At 39.7% G+C, this 16,854-nt stretch overlaps 1 protein-coding gene across 1 annotated transcript in view; it reads right to left on the bottom strand.

Moving 5' to 3' along the window:
- Positions 1–1,026: 1,026 nt before the first annotated feature.
- Positions 1,027–16,854, bottom strand: part of PDK3 (pyruvate dehydrogenase kinase 3) — an 88,249-nt gene continuing 72,421 nt past the window's right edge. The window contains exon 12 of the mRNA XM_019019508.4: positions 1,027–12,359. Within this exon, the coding sequence (XP_018875053.1) occupies positions 12,329–12,359 (31 nt within the window). The 3' untranslated portion in view covers positions 1,027–12,328. The remainder of the gene's footprint in view (positions 12,360–16,854) is intronic.

The raw sequence follows: 16,854 nt of genomic DNA, 5'->3' as shown, positions 1-16,854 counted from the left end.
ATGAGGAAACTAAGTTACAGTTAACAGAGATAATTGGTAGCTGAACAAAGACAAACGTGATTTCCTGATATGAACACTCCCCAAGGACCATTCAAACCCAAGGCATTTGCCTCAAATTTTTGAGAACTTTTGTTTTTTAGCATTAAACATGGAAGATAGCAGTTATGTGGCTCTCCAACTAAAAAATGAAAAGGCACCTCTTCACGAAATGTTTAGTAAAAGAATCACACACTGCTAAAGAGCATGAGGACTACATCTGTTAATTATTCAGGAAGCACTTAACTGTAGCCAAATGTCTTTGGAGGCACTGGGTTCTGGTGTCGGTGCTGCCCAGTTCATTATAAAAGACCATGGAACCAATAGCACTTTCACTGAAAAACTCAAGTTGTTTGTCTTCTGAAGATGCCATGTGGCAGCAGTTTGCAATGTTAGTTTTTAAAACAATTCCCCTGGAGCATTTGTCAATATAGATTCCTGGGCCTCCCACTACCCCCTAGAGAATCAATCAGTAGAAGAGCTGAGGTAGGGCCCAGGAATCTGCATAAGCCAGCATTTCAGGTCGTTCTGGTGTGGGTGGGCCATGGCCAGGCCATCTCAGTTTGCCCAGGACCGTGCCAGTGTACACCTGCTTACACGGTTTACAGAAACAATTGTTAATAGTGCTCTTTTTCATTCTCAAAAGTGTCCTGACTTAGTACAGTGTATGGCCCTCTTTCTTCTATCCATGGACCATATTTTGAAAAATACCAACTTTAACAGTTTACTATTATACAGCTACTATATTTCACCCATAGGATGCTCCCCAAAAAAGGTGAGCTCCATGTTCCCTGCTAGGGACTCCAAATAACCTATTTTCCTTCGCTCAATCATAAGACTTTAAGCAAGCATCCTTGTCTATTCCCAGCAATTTGCAAAGGTGCTTGGTGCCGTTAATGTACTGAATTTCAGAAACCAAGAGAGAGAAGTTTATAGGTGGGAGTGATGAGAAATAGACAAGGGCTCACAAAACACCACAGTGACGCACAGTGAATCACAACTACCATTTTATTGTTCTGATTATTGGGGTACAGAATTGTCCATGTGCTCCAGGACTAGTTGGGCTATGACAGACACCACAGATTGCTCTGCAACTTCCGGGGAACGTTATCTGAGTCACACACTTCTCTGGTCATGTTTTTCCAACATCAAAATGAAACACTTTTCTCCATGGAATGTGGAGTGACAAATTATCTCAAACCAAAGTCATCCTTCATCATGACGGCATGTACCAACCAGGCCACACAACAGCATAGAACTGAGGGGACCAAGCTACTTTCTATAAACAAAGCTCCTTGGGAACACTGGACTTGTGTGTACATTTATCACTGTAAGTAGGCTGACAGAGGCACAAAGCGAACCAGGTCAGATTTTGACTTATGAGTACAAATATTGTAATGAACTTTTATTTCATGTATAATACTTTTACCCTATTAGTAGCTGTTCCCAGTTTAGACACCGCTTTTATGAGTCAAGGAGTTATGATGAAAAATCAGCAAAGTAAGGAACTTTACATTTCATTGCAGCATCAGATATGTTCACAATGGTATATTTTATTCCACAGTGCTGTTTCTTATTTGGTTCAAGCATTTCTTAGGTAGTCACAAGTTGTTTTAGATCTGGGAAATATTTAAATTTCAAGCACTTGCATACTTTTGAGAGGATGTGAACTTAGAGCAGCAGATGGTGTGTATATAAACCATAAGCAGCAATTATGACCTCAAATGATTTTAACACCAAGGAACTCTGCAGAAATTAGGGTCAGCCAGAATGCCAAAGTGGTATGTTCCGTTCTTCTTAAAAATGGGTCCTGTTTTCCAGGACTGACTCAAGCACAACTCCAGTTTCTAATCAGAGTGTAGCACTCAGTTCTACACGAGAACTAAGCATCACAATGAGAACAGAGCATCACAATTGTAACAATGAACATAATGGAAATGAGGGAGGCAATAGAATTCAATTCCTCCAACAGTGAATAAACTCAATTTGAATTTTTTAAAACACTCCATACTTCACATTTCCTAAGTAAACTTTGCCTTGACTGTCCACTCAAGAGTCAAGATACACTTGGTAATTTTTAAATAGATGCACAATTCATTGGTCAAAATCACATATCAGCTCAATTCATTGGTCAAAATCACACACCTTGCTTGAAAAGCATGATACCAAAGGACTTAATATGATGCTTTCCCCAGGAGTTACCCAGGCACCTAGGAGAAAAGGAGCAGATCTAGGATCTCATCAAGCCCCTTATATTTTTTTAACGCTGGTTACAAGGCTGAGAAGATTCTGCCTGGTCCCTCTTCAGTGGCAGGCAGTCTCAAGTTTTGTCAAATCCCTAAAGTGACAGACTTTAGCTGTAAATATTCTAAAACATGATCATTAAACATTTGGGATATTAACTTCAACATTTTTTCAATGAAGGCATAAGTCGGTTTTTCCTGTAAGTATATAGTGCTTTTAAAAATATGGACTGAGGTTTCCCATGGTTGTAACAGTTCAGATGACAAAAAGCAAATGGAATTTATAAGAAAGCGGTGCCACGATAGAAACAACAGTATAACATTTTCTACTCATCCTCTTTTCACAAACTCCTTTTGTGACACAACATTTAGCACGGCTCAATGGCGGACACCACTGACTTCCAATCGGATTTCACTTTTGTAACTGCCTTTTTCATGTCTAGCATATGTGAAAAGCCAAAACAACTAGAATTGGATGTTAAGATTTCTTTTTTCTCTCAAAAAGAATCTCAAGGTATGAATATTTTAAAACATTAAGTGGTTCTGTTATTAATATGCATTCCATTCTAAGCTTGCCATTTTCATCCAATTTGGAAGGCAAAGATGAACTAAAGAGTAGTTAAAACCAGTGCTGTGTGCCAGAGTTAGACATTTCTTGACTTTGCTAACTGGAGGGCAAATATTACTCAGTACATATGTGATTGTTGATACTTGTGCTGTTTTGACCCATTTGCAAAAGTTATCCAGATTATTCAAATTAAGAAGCCACTTTTAGGTTCACTGAAGTTAGAACTATCTAATAGAATGTTCTTTTAAGTGAAAGCTTATTATCCCCAAAGGAGTCAGTTCCAATGGAAAATAGAGTCCTCACTGAAAAGCCAAAAAGCAAAATTATCAAACAAAATCAAATTGCAGGGTTTTTCTGCGAAAATCTCAGAGAAGCATGATAAAAGGGATCTATGCTTATCTCCTAGACAAAGGAAATTTGGATGTCATTTATCATGAAAAGAGCAAGGTTCAGGCTTCTTGGATAATCTTATGTTCCTGAGATTACAATACTCTAGTTTTGAAGCTCTAGCTCTGAAATTTACATATGAACTAACAAATCTGAACACACTGTAATAGAGTTCCAGAGATTTCCATGGGATTCTTATCAAAGGCTATTCCCTGAGACAGGTGGGGGTAGTGAAAATGTAATTCTCTGAGTACAAAAAAAAAAACATATAAAATCATTTTGATCTCTTTACTTTTCCCTTTAAAGAAATTACTAAAATAAAAAGATTTATCGCTATAGTCTAAACTCTTATGTTTTACCTTTGTAAATGTCTTTCTTTTAAATGAACACTTATTGCAAAGCCAGGCGTGGACGCGATGCTTTCATATACATTCTCTCTCCTGATACTTCTCTTAAAATCATCATTTGTATAGAAATAAAAATATGGTCTTACAATATACACAAAGTTAGTGAAACATTAAAATAATTAGCTAGAATACAATTGTAATTCTTTGCTTTTGGAAATTATAACATGAAAAAAGTTAAGCAAACTTAATGGAATCCTAAAATGAGTAGAACTTTTCAAGAATGCAATTGCAATCCTGTACTAGAAAATATAATGTGAAAAACAAATCCAAAATACCTCTCTATGTAAATTAAAGCTCAAGCCATGGTATTCAAAATTAAAATGATTTACATAATCTATATACTTTGTGATTTTTTTAGTAATTAACCTTCCTGAGGTTGATTTTGTTCTCCTTAGTGTTTGCTTAACTAAAGTGCTTAATAAAATTTCTACATAATATATTACCCTCTCCATAGATGAATATTATTTTGAACTACAATCTGACAAAAATCTAACTACATTTAATTATGCTTGATTAATCCAAATGTCACTGAGAGATTTATAGAACAGAGAAATACTTTTCAGGTTAAGTTCATACTCTTCACTGTAAGCTTCCTGGATCCGGTATTACCACAAATTTACTATCTCATATCTCTAATATTGTTTTTAACATCCCATAAAAAATATTCCCAATAGTCCAAACTGGACCATGGGACTCCAGAGATCAATCTCTGCTTCTTTTCATTTTCAAGAGACAGGCAAACCTCTATCAAAGAGGAAGTCACCACTTCCAATGGGAGGCACGTTGCCCCTGCAGCGCCACCAACACTTAAGGGGAAAGGATGGAGAGAACTGAAGTCAATTCTCCATCTTTCGGTGTTTTATGCCAAAAAATGCACATACAGGATGCATTATGAACTTATTAAAACACTGTAAGGATATTAAGGCAAGATAAGGGGGCTGCTTTCTTTTAATGCAGGCACGTAACTGTATCAGACATTTGCTTAGACACTTTCGGTAATGATGCCCTAAGGTGCTTTAGTTTATATGCAAATAAGTCTATTTAAAGGGTGACAAATTGGCCCTACCTCTGGGGATAATTAAACACATCCCATCTTCTTCTCCAGTCATTAAATCTCCCACTGCTGGGTCACTCAGCTCTGCCCCCAGGGATGACCAGACAGACAATATGTTCTAAGGCATGGAGGAACTGTCATGAGGAGCCACCTGTGTCACACACAAAGTAACAGTGTCCTGGCCACCCTAACCCTATCACCCAGATCATGGGGAATTCATGCCCCTATCTTAAAGACATAAAGGTAGAAACAGAGGTTTCTCAGGAATTCTGTGACCAAAATATTGTTGTCATTTTATTTTCCTTTTGGGGGATGAACACAGCTGATACCAACCTGTGGACTTGAGAGGGAGGCCTTCCCAGATTATCCTTTCCTCCACCTCTGAAAAAAGTTTAGAAGTGTTAAATAGGGTCTCTTCTGACAAGCAGCTGTTTTAGCTACAGCAGCATCATCCAGATGCTTTAAACTTCTATTCAAATAATAAGTTCTGAAGTCCTAAAAAGACACATCCGGAAACTGCCATCATTATGGGATTTTGTTACAAGGAAACAGCAGCCCACACTATTCAATGAAGTCTGATTGTAAAAGCTGCCTCCTCTCACCTGACCACAGTTCCCCGTTGGTCAGCAAGACAATGAACTGAAATGGGCTCCCGTCTGCTCTGTCTACCTGAAGCCACAGTGTGGGGACCTCGACAGGGTCCCCTGCAGAGTTGAGTGCAGAGCCAGACACAGAAAACAGACTCTCCAAATTCAGATCAATCGATGTGAAGGTGAGAAAAACTCAGGAATCACTAACACTTCATCTTCTAAGGAACGCACCTGTCCATGATGAAAACAACATTGAGAAGATCTGGTGCTATCTTCTGCATCTCCCTTTCTGGCTGCATTTTTCTCCATAGCACTCATCTCTCAATCGTACTATTCAATGTCCTTTTTGTGTTTCTAGTCTGTCTCCCCTAATAGAAAGTGGGTTCATGAGGCAGGGATTTCTATATGCTTTGACCCCTGCCATGTGCCCAGCATTCAGCACAGTTTCTAGCACACTGGAGACACTGGACAGTATTGCGATGGAGGACTAAAGGTAGCTTTCCTTCACATGACTCCTCTCTCTGCCACCCTCCCTTCATTAACCTCTCTTACATGTGGGTACCGGTCTTCAAGTCTCCATTTCACACCAGGACAGACATTAGGGAAAGGCACTGCCCAGGGTGGAGCTTGGTGCATACAGCAAGGCTGTCACTAGTGCTCCTTGATCATTATGCTAGAGCTCTAAAGGTGACGAAAGCTTGCTGCCGGATGTCTGGTGGGATGTGCTGACCACTGAGGCAAGGAGGCTTCAATTCTACAAACAGGCCAAATAAAACCCCAGCCCCAGGATTTACCTACAAATGCACTTTCAAAACATTAACTCAGTGTGCTTTGGTGGTGGGCTCCAGGTCTCCAAACCATGTGAATACGTATTCATGAGAAACCAAAAGGAATCCTGATGAAGACCTAACACCTTTCTCTTTCTTGATGAACTAAATTTTAAAATGGGTTGATTGAAAAGACAGGTAAGAAAACCTGTGGCACAGTTAAGGTGTCAGAGATGTTAACCCCCTCAGTGGCACAGCTCCACCAACAACCCGTTCATAAAGAGCTTAGGCGTCTCTTGGTAACTCTGGTGATGTGCTAGTTTGGAGTATTCTATCATATTTAATCAGCTAACTAATAATTGTCAATGGCTGATAACTTAAGTTCATTAAAATGTCATATGTCCTCTATTTTCAAACCAGAAGGTACTGATATCTCTAATCAATGAGACAGGAACTTGACTTAAAAGTTATCTTTCCACACAGAACAGTAAACAAAAATCCTGTATTAAGTTGTTAATCGTCCTTTCTTGCTGGCAATATTGCTTCCTTCTGTTTGCTCAAATGTAGATGATGAAGGACATTAGCTTCAAAGTCAATGTTTAAGCATCTAGACTGCTGAAAAGATGGCAGAATAAATGCATGTTTATATAAGTGCTCCTGCCCTCTGACCCACACATCCAAAAGTTGAACAACAAGCTGTCTATAATGAAACTAGTAAAAGCCACAACTCCATACCATGGACTCCAGGGCAATGTCTGACAGATACAACCAAGTTGGGGATGAATCGAAGAAGAGTTCTTGCATTTGCCAGGCATTTCTCCGAGTCTCCAGCAGCCACAATTGCTGGGCAGTTAATGAGAAGATTCCCAAGACTCTACTGATCATTTGTTAACTTGGCAAAACAGGACTGGCAACAGTCGGGAGAAGCTGGGCACACTCTGCGCGTGCATGTTTCCAGAAAAACGAGGACAGGAGGTTGAGATCTCAGATGAACCATGTGTGTTCATCCCCTCCGGTATCCAAAAGAGGAAGAGCGGCGAGAAGCAGGACCAGAGGAGAGAAACCAACTCTGGAGCCGATCTCACAAATGTGTGCTACATGGAATCCAGGAGGGCAGAAGTATAAACCCACCATGTTCCTGCTAGGATGACGACTAGTGGGAATGGGGAAATGCAAAGAGGATCTGTCTCCCAATGGGACCTGGCCACCCCCAGGGCAGAGGATTCAACAGTGTCTATGGAAGGCACTCACAGACAACATGTTCCAAGGAGGCTTCGTGTCACTCCTTATTCCCCCAAATCCAAACAGAATGAAAACCAAAAACACCCTCCACCACTACAACCCATCAAGAGCTAGCCTTAGGGTTCAAGTGCTAAGGTTATCCTTCAAACATGTCTCGCTCAAAAGAGGAGGAGTCAAGGAGGATTTACCCACACTCTTCTTGGACAGGTAAAACTGGTACCATGCAAAGATAAATAATAAGCAGAAGGGGTCATCATGATACTTGTGCATCAAGATAAAAGCAAAACAATACAAGAAAAGGAATGAAAGATGCAAAGGATAGATAAATACACTCTAGAAAAAGAATGAGCTCATAAACCACTAAAACTGTAGACAAAATTGTTCAGCCCTGGAAGAAATAAGAAATCAAAGAGGACAACATAATGAGCTAAGGAAAGAAAGAGATAAAAAATGAAACTAGGCTGGGCGCGGTGGCTCACACCTATAATCCAAGAACTTTGGGAGGCTGAGACTGGTGGATCACTTGAGGTCGGGAGTTTGAGACCAGCCTGGGCAACAGTGTGAAACCCTGTCTCTACTAAAATACAAAAATTAGCCAGGCATGGTGGCATAAGCCTGTAGTCCCAGCTACTTAGGAGGCTGAGGCAGAAGAATTGCTTGAACCCGGGAGGCGGAGGTTGCAGTGAGCAGAGATCACACCACTGCACTCCAGCCTGGGTGACAGAGTGAGACACTATCTCGGAAAAAATAAAATAAAATAAAACAAATAAAACTGTAACAGAGGTGGAAGCCACATTACAAGGAACAAGCCCTAGAATCAACAGTACAGAAAACTGAGTCAGTCAGTGAAATGGAGGATAAGACTTGAGAAAAAAATCATACAGTGTGAATGAAGAAAGATGAGATGAGTGCCATCTAAGGAAAGATAACTGTGAAGGACAGATGACAGAGAGCCAATATAAAAATGAAGTTTTCAAGAAGAGAACAGACTAAACTGATACAAAACGCAGTGAGGCTTGAAATGACCATATCTAATGCTCACTGCATTCCAGAAAAAGGCAACAGACAACAGTCAATCCTGAGATATACTCCAACGAAGTTACTAAATTTCAAGGATAAACAAAGAATTCAAGTATCCAGGGCAAACAATCAGGTCATCTACAAAAGGGGAAGAAAAATCCATCAGGACTCAGACCTGTCAGCACCACCAGATATGGACAACCATAAAGTAGCAATAACATCCTGTCTCCAGAGAATTCAAGGAAAAAGGCTGTGATCCAAGAATCCGATAGCCAGCCAAGTTATTGTTCGTAAGTAACAGCAACAGGAATACATTTGTAAATATGCAAGAAAACCCAACCGAAGCTGTAATCCAGTCTGCAAAAAAGATAAAAACATCAGCTCTCAAATGTGGAGTCTTTGTATGAAAGGGCTGGCAGTAAGCACTGAATTCATTCAGACACAGAATTAAGTCTAAATAACTCTAGTAATTACCTACAGCTATCCACTTTAAGTTGCCTGTCATTTTTGGTAAAAGCTGCCAAATCCATCTGATTATCTCCTCTAACTATGCCAAAATGGAAACACACAAAAGAAACCCTCTCCTGAACGGAATTAACTTGCTCTACAGATAATTTGGGGTTTAGAGCTTACCCTTTGAGGAATAGTATACTGAAGAAATTCCTCAAAAGAGATAATACAAATCACCTAGCGTACTGTTCCAAGCACCCAATTGCTCGCTTTGGCCCTTCCATTGACTTACCATGCCACCTTGGCAAACTCCTTAATTGCTTTGGGATTCATACAAAAAAACCGATATACCTGCGTAGTCCAGCTCATGGCATTGTAAGGATCAAATGACATGCTGTATGCAAAAGGTCTTTGGAATCTATACACAAGGCTGTAAAACTATGTCACACTGTTTGGATGGAAAGAATTCTGTATTCAGGAGCCAAAATCAGATATTCAGAGACAAAAAAAGGAAGAGATGGCTCCTGCGGATCTATCCCTCCAGTTCCTTGCATTTCTCTACATTTTAAAGGCATCTCTTAGCCCTATAAAAATGAAATTCAGCACTTTCACAGCTCCTGACTTGAACTTCCATATTTTTAATTCAGAGACAAGGATGGTTTAAGAACTTAGAAAGATGTTGCCCTACCACCCAAGGAAAATGTCTGACAGTTTTCTATCTTTGATTCACCTACTATTTATGAATATTATTATTTTAATATTACTTATTAACATTGTTTATTAAGCACCTACTATGTGTCAGGCACTATTTTAAATAGACACAGTCCCCACTTAAAATAAAATAGAGTAAATGAAAGAGCAATACAGAGGAATGGGAAAGAATTTAGCTGAAAAAGGGTCCATGTCTATTTGTGTTACAACCTATATGGGGGAAATCTGACCATTTGCTTATAGGCAAACCCAGTAAACAGCCAGATTCTCTGCCTAAATTATAAAAGAATCGTGTACAGTTGACAAACAGGATAAATGAATACTTGGGTAAAGAGGCTAGTAAGCCAGGAGAACACAGATGTTCCTGAAACTCTTCTTGCAGTTGCTTTAGGGTTAAAGATAAATTCTTAATGAAGAAAACAAAGACAGGAGAAGCAAGGTTGTACTGGGGTCAGACGGATGTGAGTAAGCCAAAAAGCGTGCTAGTAAAGAACTACCGATTAAGTCATGAAGACACTGAAGTCAATCTTTACTTTTGAAAAACACTTGTAAAGGGAAGAATGTGATGAGATTTTTCTACACCATATTATCCATATTCGGCCCCTTACATGGTACTGCTTGTGAGGATGTGGTGATCGATGGGCCTTCCTCAAACAAGAGAAACGCTGTCAGAGCCAGGCAGTAGGCAGCACCCCCTAAACTGCTGCCTCCTCTCTCCTACAGTGTATCACACTTGAAAGCATAAAGGAGTATCGTTGGAAATTGAGGCCTAGGAAGATATTATCTCATGTTTATAAGGAAGCTAGGGTCGGCTGGGCGCAGTGGCTCGAACCTGTAATCCCAGCACTATGGGAGGCTGAGGTGGGCAGGTCACTTGAGGTCAGGAGTTCGAGACCAGCCTGGCCAACATGGTGAAACCCCATCTCTACAAAAAAATACAAAAACTAGCTGGGCGTGGTGGTGCATGCCTGTAATCCCAGCTATTTGGGAGGCTGAGGCACAAGAATTGCTTGAACCTGGGAGGCGGAGGTTGCAGTGAGCCGAGATGGTGCCACTGCACTCCAGCCTAGGGGACAGAGTGAAACTGTGTCTCAAAAAAAAAAAAAAAAAAAAGGAAGCTAGGGTCTTTGCATGTAAAGGACCATTTTTTTCTTTCTTTTTTTTTTTTTTTTTTACATCTTTTACGCCACACAAAAATAATCATATGGAACAGCCCCATCCCCAAGACACTGACTCGGTCCTCAGACCTATGGGCTTCCTATGACCCACCTCTCACCAGTCTCTCGGAAGTACATCAGTATTTCTTTTACCTGATTGATTACATATGAGTTCTCTGATGAGATCCTTCTAAGGATGGAAGAGATGAGCTCTTTCTAAAGATGAATGGAACTACCCTGAGCTCAGGTAATATAACGAAATAAAAGAAAACAAGATCCAGTGGAACTAAGAGAAACAGGAATGCAATCAAGCCACATGCAGCTGGTCAAAGCACACCTCATCTCAGGGAGAAATCCCCCACGGTGGTGGGAGAGGAGCTAATTGCATTGGTACTATCATATGACTAAAGCAGGATGAATGGTTTACAAGTCAGAACTTCTACATCAGTGGACTCAACACTTACAAATTGGACTGAAACATTTATATGGACATTAAAACAGGGCAGAAATCAAAGTAGATGATATATATGGAAAATTACCATGAAGAGAAGCACATCCTGTGGAGCTGTATATAGGATGCTGGTTTCAATCCGGATTCTTCGGTCACTTCTATTCCTAAGGGTAAATATAACATCATTCCTCTTTCCTTATCGCAAATCATCTGCTAATTCCCACTTCCAACTTTTAGCAAAAAGGATTGTGAAAATCAGACTGAGCTGACAATTCTAAAACTAAGATGAATGAAAATGAAAATTATTAAGACCTGGAGCATTTTTCAAAAATAAACTAGAGAGGCCTTTTCCCTCTGCTAGTCTATTTTACAACTAGTAAAGCGCATCATACAGAAACTTCCAATTCCTTAGAAGACTACAAAGGAATAAAATATGACACAGGTACAGTATTAGATGGATGGAAGTTTGACAGAAGCATAAAAACTCCACTTCACACTCTGTACAAATTTGGTATTGACCAGGAGGCAGTTTTTCACTTAAGATCTTTGAAACCAAGCAGTTGGGTGAAAAATTCTAAGATAACATTTCGAATGCTTTAATCAACAGAAGTATACAAATGAATTTTAAAATAAAACCAAGGCATCAATGAAGAAGATCTAACATGGAAGTCACCACATCTCACAATGAGAATCCGATCAGATGGAAGAAGGCAAAAGTCTAAATCACAGAGTGGCGGAGGGAGGCACGGGAGAGACGGAGGGCTCTGGGACTAAATCATCAGGGCATGGCCAGCTGATGTCTTCCACTTCCAGGGTCCCAGGGCCCTAGGTGGAGGTTTGGGACAAACATGGTATTTGGTCACAAGGAGCAACAGTACGATCTGCTGTATCTGGAATGGGAAAGGCGCACAGAATCCTGGAAGGACTGAAGACATCAGACGCTGTGATAACAAGATGGAGAGTACGAGGGCACAAGAGCTGTAAGGAGGCTCCGTGCTCTTCGGTGACAGGCATCAATCACACCACAGCAAGATGTCATTAAAAAGTTACTACTTTAGTGGAAGATCTGGAGTAGCTACAGGAAAAACTCTTTGGGAAAGTCCAGGTGGTAGAGAGAAAATACACATTCAAGCACTAGAAATAACTGTGATGCCACGCTCAGAGCAGGTGGGAGAAAGCAGTTCTCTCTGGTTGACTTGCAGAAGGCAATCTTTCTTCACAGAGAGGACCGCAGCATTCAGTCCTCTAGAAAGTTCTATTAGTCTTGATCTTGTCTCTACAAAGAAAATAATGAGAATATCCATAGTGAGTTTGTGAGTACGACCTCCTCTGTATTGACCAGGACTTAGAGTATTTCATTATAGTGATAATTCAAAAACCCTTGCCATATGTCAGAATTATTTTCTACAATTACTACAGAAATAGAATGACCATTTAATTACTTATATATACTTTAAAACGGTTCTTTACTGTCAGTGAAAACTCTGGTTAGAAATATAGAGTGACTGCTAAAAACTATGAGGTTTCTTTTTGGGGTGATGAAAATATGCTAAAGTTAGATAGTGGGAAGGGCTGCGCAACTCTGTGAATATACTAAAAATATGGAATTGTATACTTTTATTTATTTATTTATTATTGAGACGGAGTCTCGCTCTGTCGCCCAGGCTGGAGTGCACTGGCGTGATCTTGGCTCACTGCTGCCTATGCCTCCTGGGTTTGTCTCGTGCCTCAGCCTCCCAAGTAGCTGGGATTACAGGCACCCGCCACCACCGCCCGGCTAATTTTTGTATTTTTAATAGAGACGGGGTTTTGCCATGTTGTCCAGGCTGGTCTTGAACTTCTGACCTCAAGTGATCCACCCGCCATGGCCTCCCAAAGTGCTGGGATTACAGGCGTGAGCTACTGTGCCCGGCCAGAATTACATATTTGTAAAGGGTGAATTTTATGTTGTGTGAATTAATCTCAATAAAACTCTCACTTAGAAACTGTTTTGAAAATAAATTTTCTTAGAACCTCTCATGTATAAATACCTAGTGAATTTACCATACTTACTAAAGTCTTTCCCCAAATCTCTACCGATTATTTGTATGGTTTAACAATTTTAACTGTCAGGCTAAGCGTTTTAAAATTGTAAGAACTGCTTTCTGCTTAAATTTGTTCACCTAATAATATATTAGAAGTTAAGACTAATACTTAATCAGCATACAACCTTCAGTTTAAAATTTAAACCTTAGTTTAAACCTCAGTTTAAAAATTGCCTTTAAAATAATATTCAATTAAAGCCACCTTTTTACAACCAAACCTTTTTCTAAAGATGGCTTCTGCACTACTCAAATTACTCCACATATCAGAGCAATAGTTTGAGCAGTTTGAATCAACTGGTCACAACGATGCTCAACATTCTATTTGACTTACATACAGACTGAAAATGGAATCGACAGAAATTGATATGATCCAGGTATTTCAAGCTGATTTAGCTTAAACTTGGCCGGGAATGGTGAGAGTAAGTATGTTTGTTTCCACAAACCAAACTTCTCTAAACTTCATCACTTGAGATGAGTGGCCAGTCCAGCAATATTGCGTAGCAGTCCACCATGACACTTCCATAGAAAAAAATAAACATCCATATGGATATCATTTATAACACTTGTCAGAGAAGACCAATGCTACTAAATGGTACAATACTGCAAAGCTATATAAACTGTATTTGTGTACAAATATCTTTCTGTTGCATTGTGTTAAAGATGTTAAAAATCAAGGTTTTCAGGATAATAAGAAATATATACAATTAAAATATATTGGGGAGAAACATTACAATGTTAAAATAGAATAAAATATCAATATGAACTTATGATTTAAAATATATTTTAAATATAGCTATATTTTATAGCTCTGTCTGTCAAGGAAAAGGGCCTAAAAAAGGTATAACAAGCATCCCCAATTATCAGATTAGCATCTCTAATACTGATTAAAAAGAAACAGGGCTGGGTGCAGTGGCTTATGCCTGTAATCCCAGCACTTTGGGAGGCCGAGGCAGGCAGATCACCTGAGGTCAGGAGTTCAAGACCAGCCTGGCCAACATGGCGAAACCCCAACTCTACTAAAAATACAAAAAAAAAAAAAAATAGCCAGGCGTGGTGGCTCATGCCTGTAGTCCCAGCTACTTGGGAGGCTGAGACATGAGAATCGCTTGAACCCAGGAGGTGGAGCTGCAGTGAGCTGAGATTGCGCCATTGCACTCCAACCTGGGTGACAGAGTGAGACTCTGTCTCAAAAAAAAAAAAAAAAAAAGAAAAGAAAGGAAACAAGACTCCTTGAGGGAAACAGTTGATTCTAGGACACAGGCACAGAAGGTATAAGATGAATCTAGGATATCATCTTGGGCAAGAAAAGCTTTCAAAGATTAATGAGTTTTGGCAATAGAACACTAAGGATCCAGCTGGAAATAGCTCTCATTGGCCAAAGGTATGTCAATTCAAGCATCAAAAAGGAAAATGACTGTTACATGCAATAACATGGATGAATCTCACATAAAGCCAGACACAAAAAGGGTATAGACTATGTGTTCCTTGTAAATTCAAGAAGAGAACCTATGGTGATAGAGTTAGAAAAGCAATTATATGGTGGAGGAGGGAGGGAGAAGTGTTTGACTAGAAAGGAGTCTTTGGGGGTAGAGGAAATACAGATGTAAAAAAAAAAGCTGTAAACTTAAGATGTGTGCACTTTACTATTACTATATGTTATGCTTCAATAAAATAAGTGCCAATTAAAACATATCAAAGTAACAAAATCTACTATAACACTAAAAAAGACAAAGCCATAAACTCATTTGTTAACCATTTAAGGTGGCTTTTAACATATTTCTTACCTGGAAAATTGGTAACTTGAAGGGAATTTAATTGTCCCTTTAAATTTAAAAGGAAGGAGTTAAACAGTTACCAGAGGAACTGTACTTCAAAATACCTAAATGGCCTTATTTGATGAGGAAGAGCTTTACTTTATAGGAGAATAATTGACAAAGGAATGATTTAAAAAAAAAAACATTCTTTTATAAACCCAAATAAAATTACTGTGTTAATTTTAACACAGGCTGAAATGATCAATTGGGGTAAAAACCATTAGGTGAACAGCTGATGGGTAAGTATACATTTGCATAGTGCCAAAATAACACCACACAGATTATTTTCTAGTGAAAAAGGGAAAAATAACTATAACTCAGAGGGATCAGCCAGCCATCACCTAAACTATGCTCAATCATAACATCACTAATGGTGGGTCAATGAGATGTCATGGGTCTCATAGTGTAATTCTGCAACAGTGCTTATGGATATTCTAGCAAAAAATGCTCCATTAGCTCTTTCCTTTCCTTTCCTTCCCTTCCCTCCCCTCCCCTCCCCTCCCTTCCCCTTCCCTTTCCTTCCTTCCTTTCCTTCTTTTCCTTCCTTTCCTTCCTTCTTTTCCTTCCTTTCCTTCCTTCTTTTCTTTCTTTCTTTTTTTTTTTTTGACCAGCATGGACAACATGGCAAAACCCTGTCTCTACTAAAAATATAAAAATTAGCCAGGCATGGTGGCCCACGCCTGTAATCCCAGCTACTCAGGTGGCTGAGGAATGAGAATCACTTGAAGCCAGGAGGCAGAGGTTGCAGTGAATGATCATTGACATGGAAAGATGGGATGGTTAAATGAAACAAAAGCAGGTTGTAAAATAGTATGAATAGTGTAATCTCATTTGCAAAAAAAATACATATATACACAAATGGCAAAATATCTGGAAGAATATACACGAAGCTATAGCAGTGGCAATCTCTGGGTTTTGGGAACACAGAGGTGTCTCCTTCTTTTTTGGCTTACTTATGTTTTCTTTCTTCTTCTTCTTCTTCTTTTTTTTTTTTTTTTGAGATGGAGTCTAGCTCTATCGCCCAGGCTGGAGTGCAGTGGTACTATCTTGGCTCACTGCAACCTCTGTCTCCTGGGTTCAAGCAATTCTCCTGCTTCAGCCTCTCAAGTAGCTGGAATTACAGGCGTGTGCCACCACACCCGGCTAATTTTTGTATTTTTAGTAGAGACAGAGTTTCACCATATTGGCCTGGCTGGTCTCCAACTCCTGACTTCAAGTGATCCACCCACCTCGGCCTCTCAAAGTGCTGGGGTTACTGGCGTGAGCCACTGCGCCCAGCCAATGTTTTCTTATTTTTTATAATGCACATATACTGCTTTTTTGTTAATACAGGATTATTTTAAGTTAAATGAAGCAGAACCCCACTGTTGCTAGTAGAGTTGAAGCTTAAGGGTACATAGTCAGAAGAAAACTACAGATTATTTTCCTTATTACCATAAAACAGTGAAACTTGTTCTGTGATTGATAACTTTTCCTTTATAATGTTTACATTTTTTATTGTGATAAGCTATACATAACATAGAACTTACCACCTTTTTCTTATTTGAGACACGGTCTTATTCTGTCCCCCACGCACCCCCAGCAGTGGTGCGAATCATAGCTCACTACAGCCTGGAAGTCCTGGGCTCAAGTGATCCTCCCGCCTCAGCTTCCTGAGTAGCTAGGACTACAGACACAAACCACCACACACGGCTAATTTTACCTTTTTAAATTTTTTGCTGAGACGGAGGTCTCACTATGTTGCCTAGGCTGGTCTTGAACTCCTGGCTTCAAGAGATCATCCAGCCTCAGCCTCCCAAAGTGTTGGGATTACAGGCGTGAGCCACCACACCCAGCCCAGAACTTACCATCTTAACCATTGCTACATGTACAG

The sequence above is a fragment of the Gorilla gorilla genome, chromosome X (genome assembly GCF_029281585.2).
Source record: "Gorilla gorilla gorilla isolate KB3781 chromosome X, NHGRI_mGorGor1-v2.1_pri, whole genome shotgun sequence".
NCBI classification, from domain to species: domain Eukaryota; kingdom Metazoa; phylum Chordata; class Mammalia; order Primates; family Hominidae; genus Gorilla; species Gorilla gorilla.
This window is presented reverse-complemented; position numbering and strand designations above follow the sequence as displayed.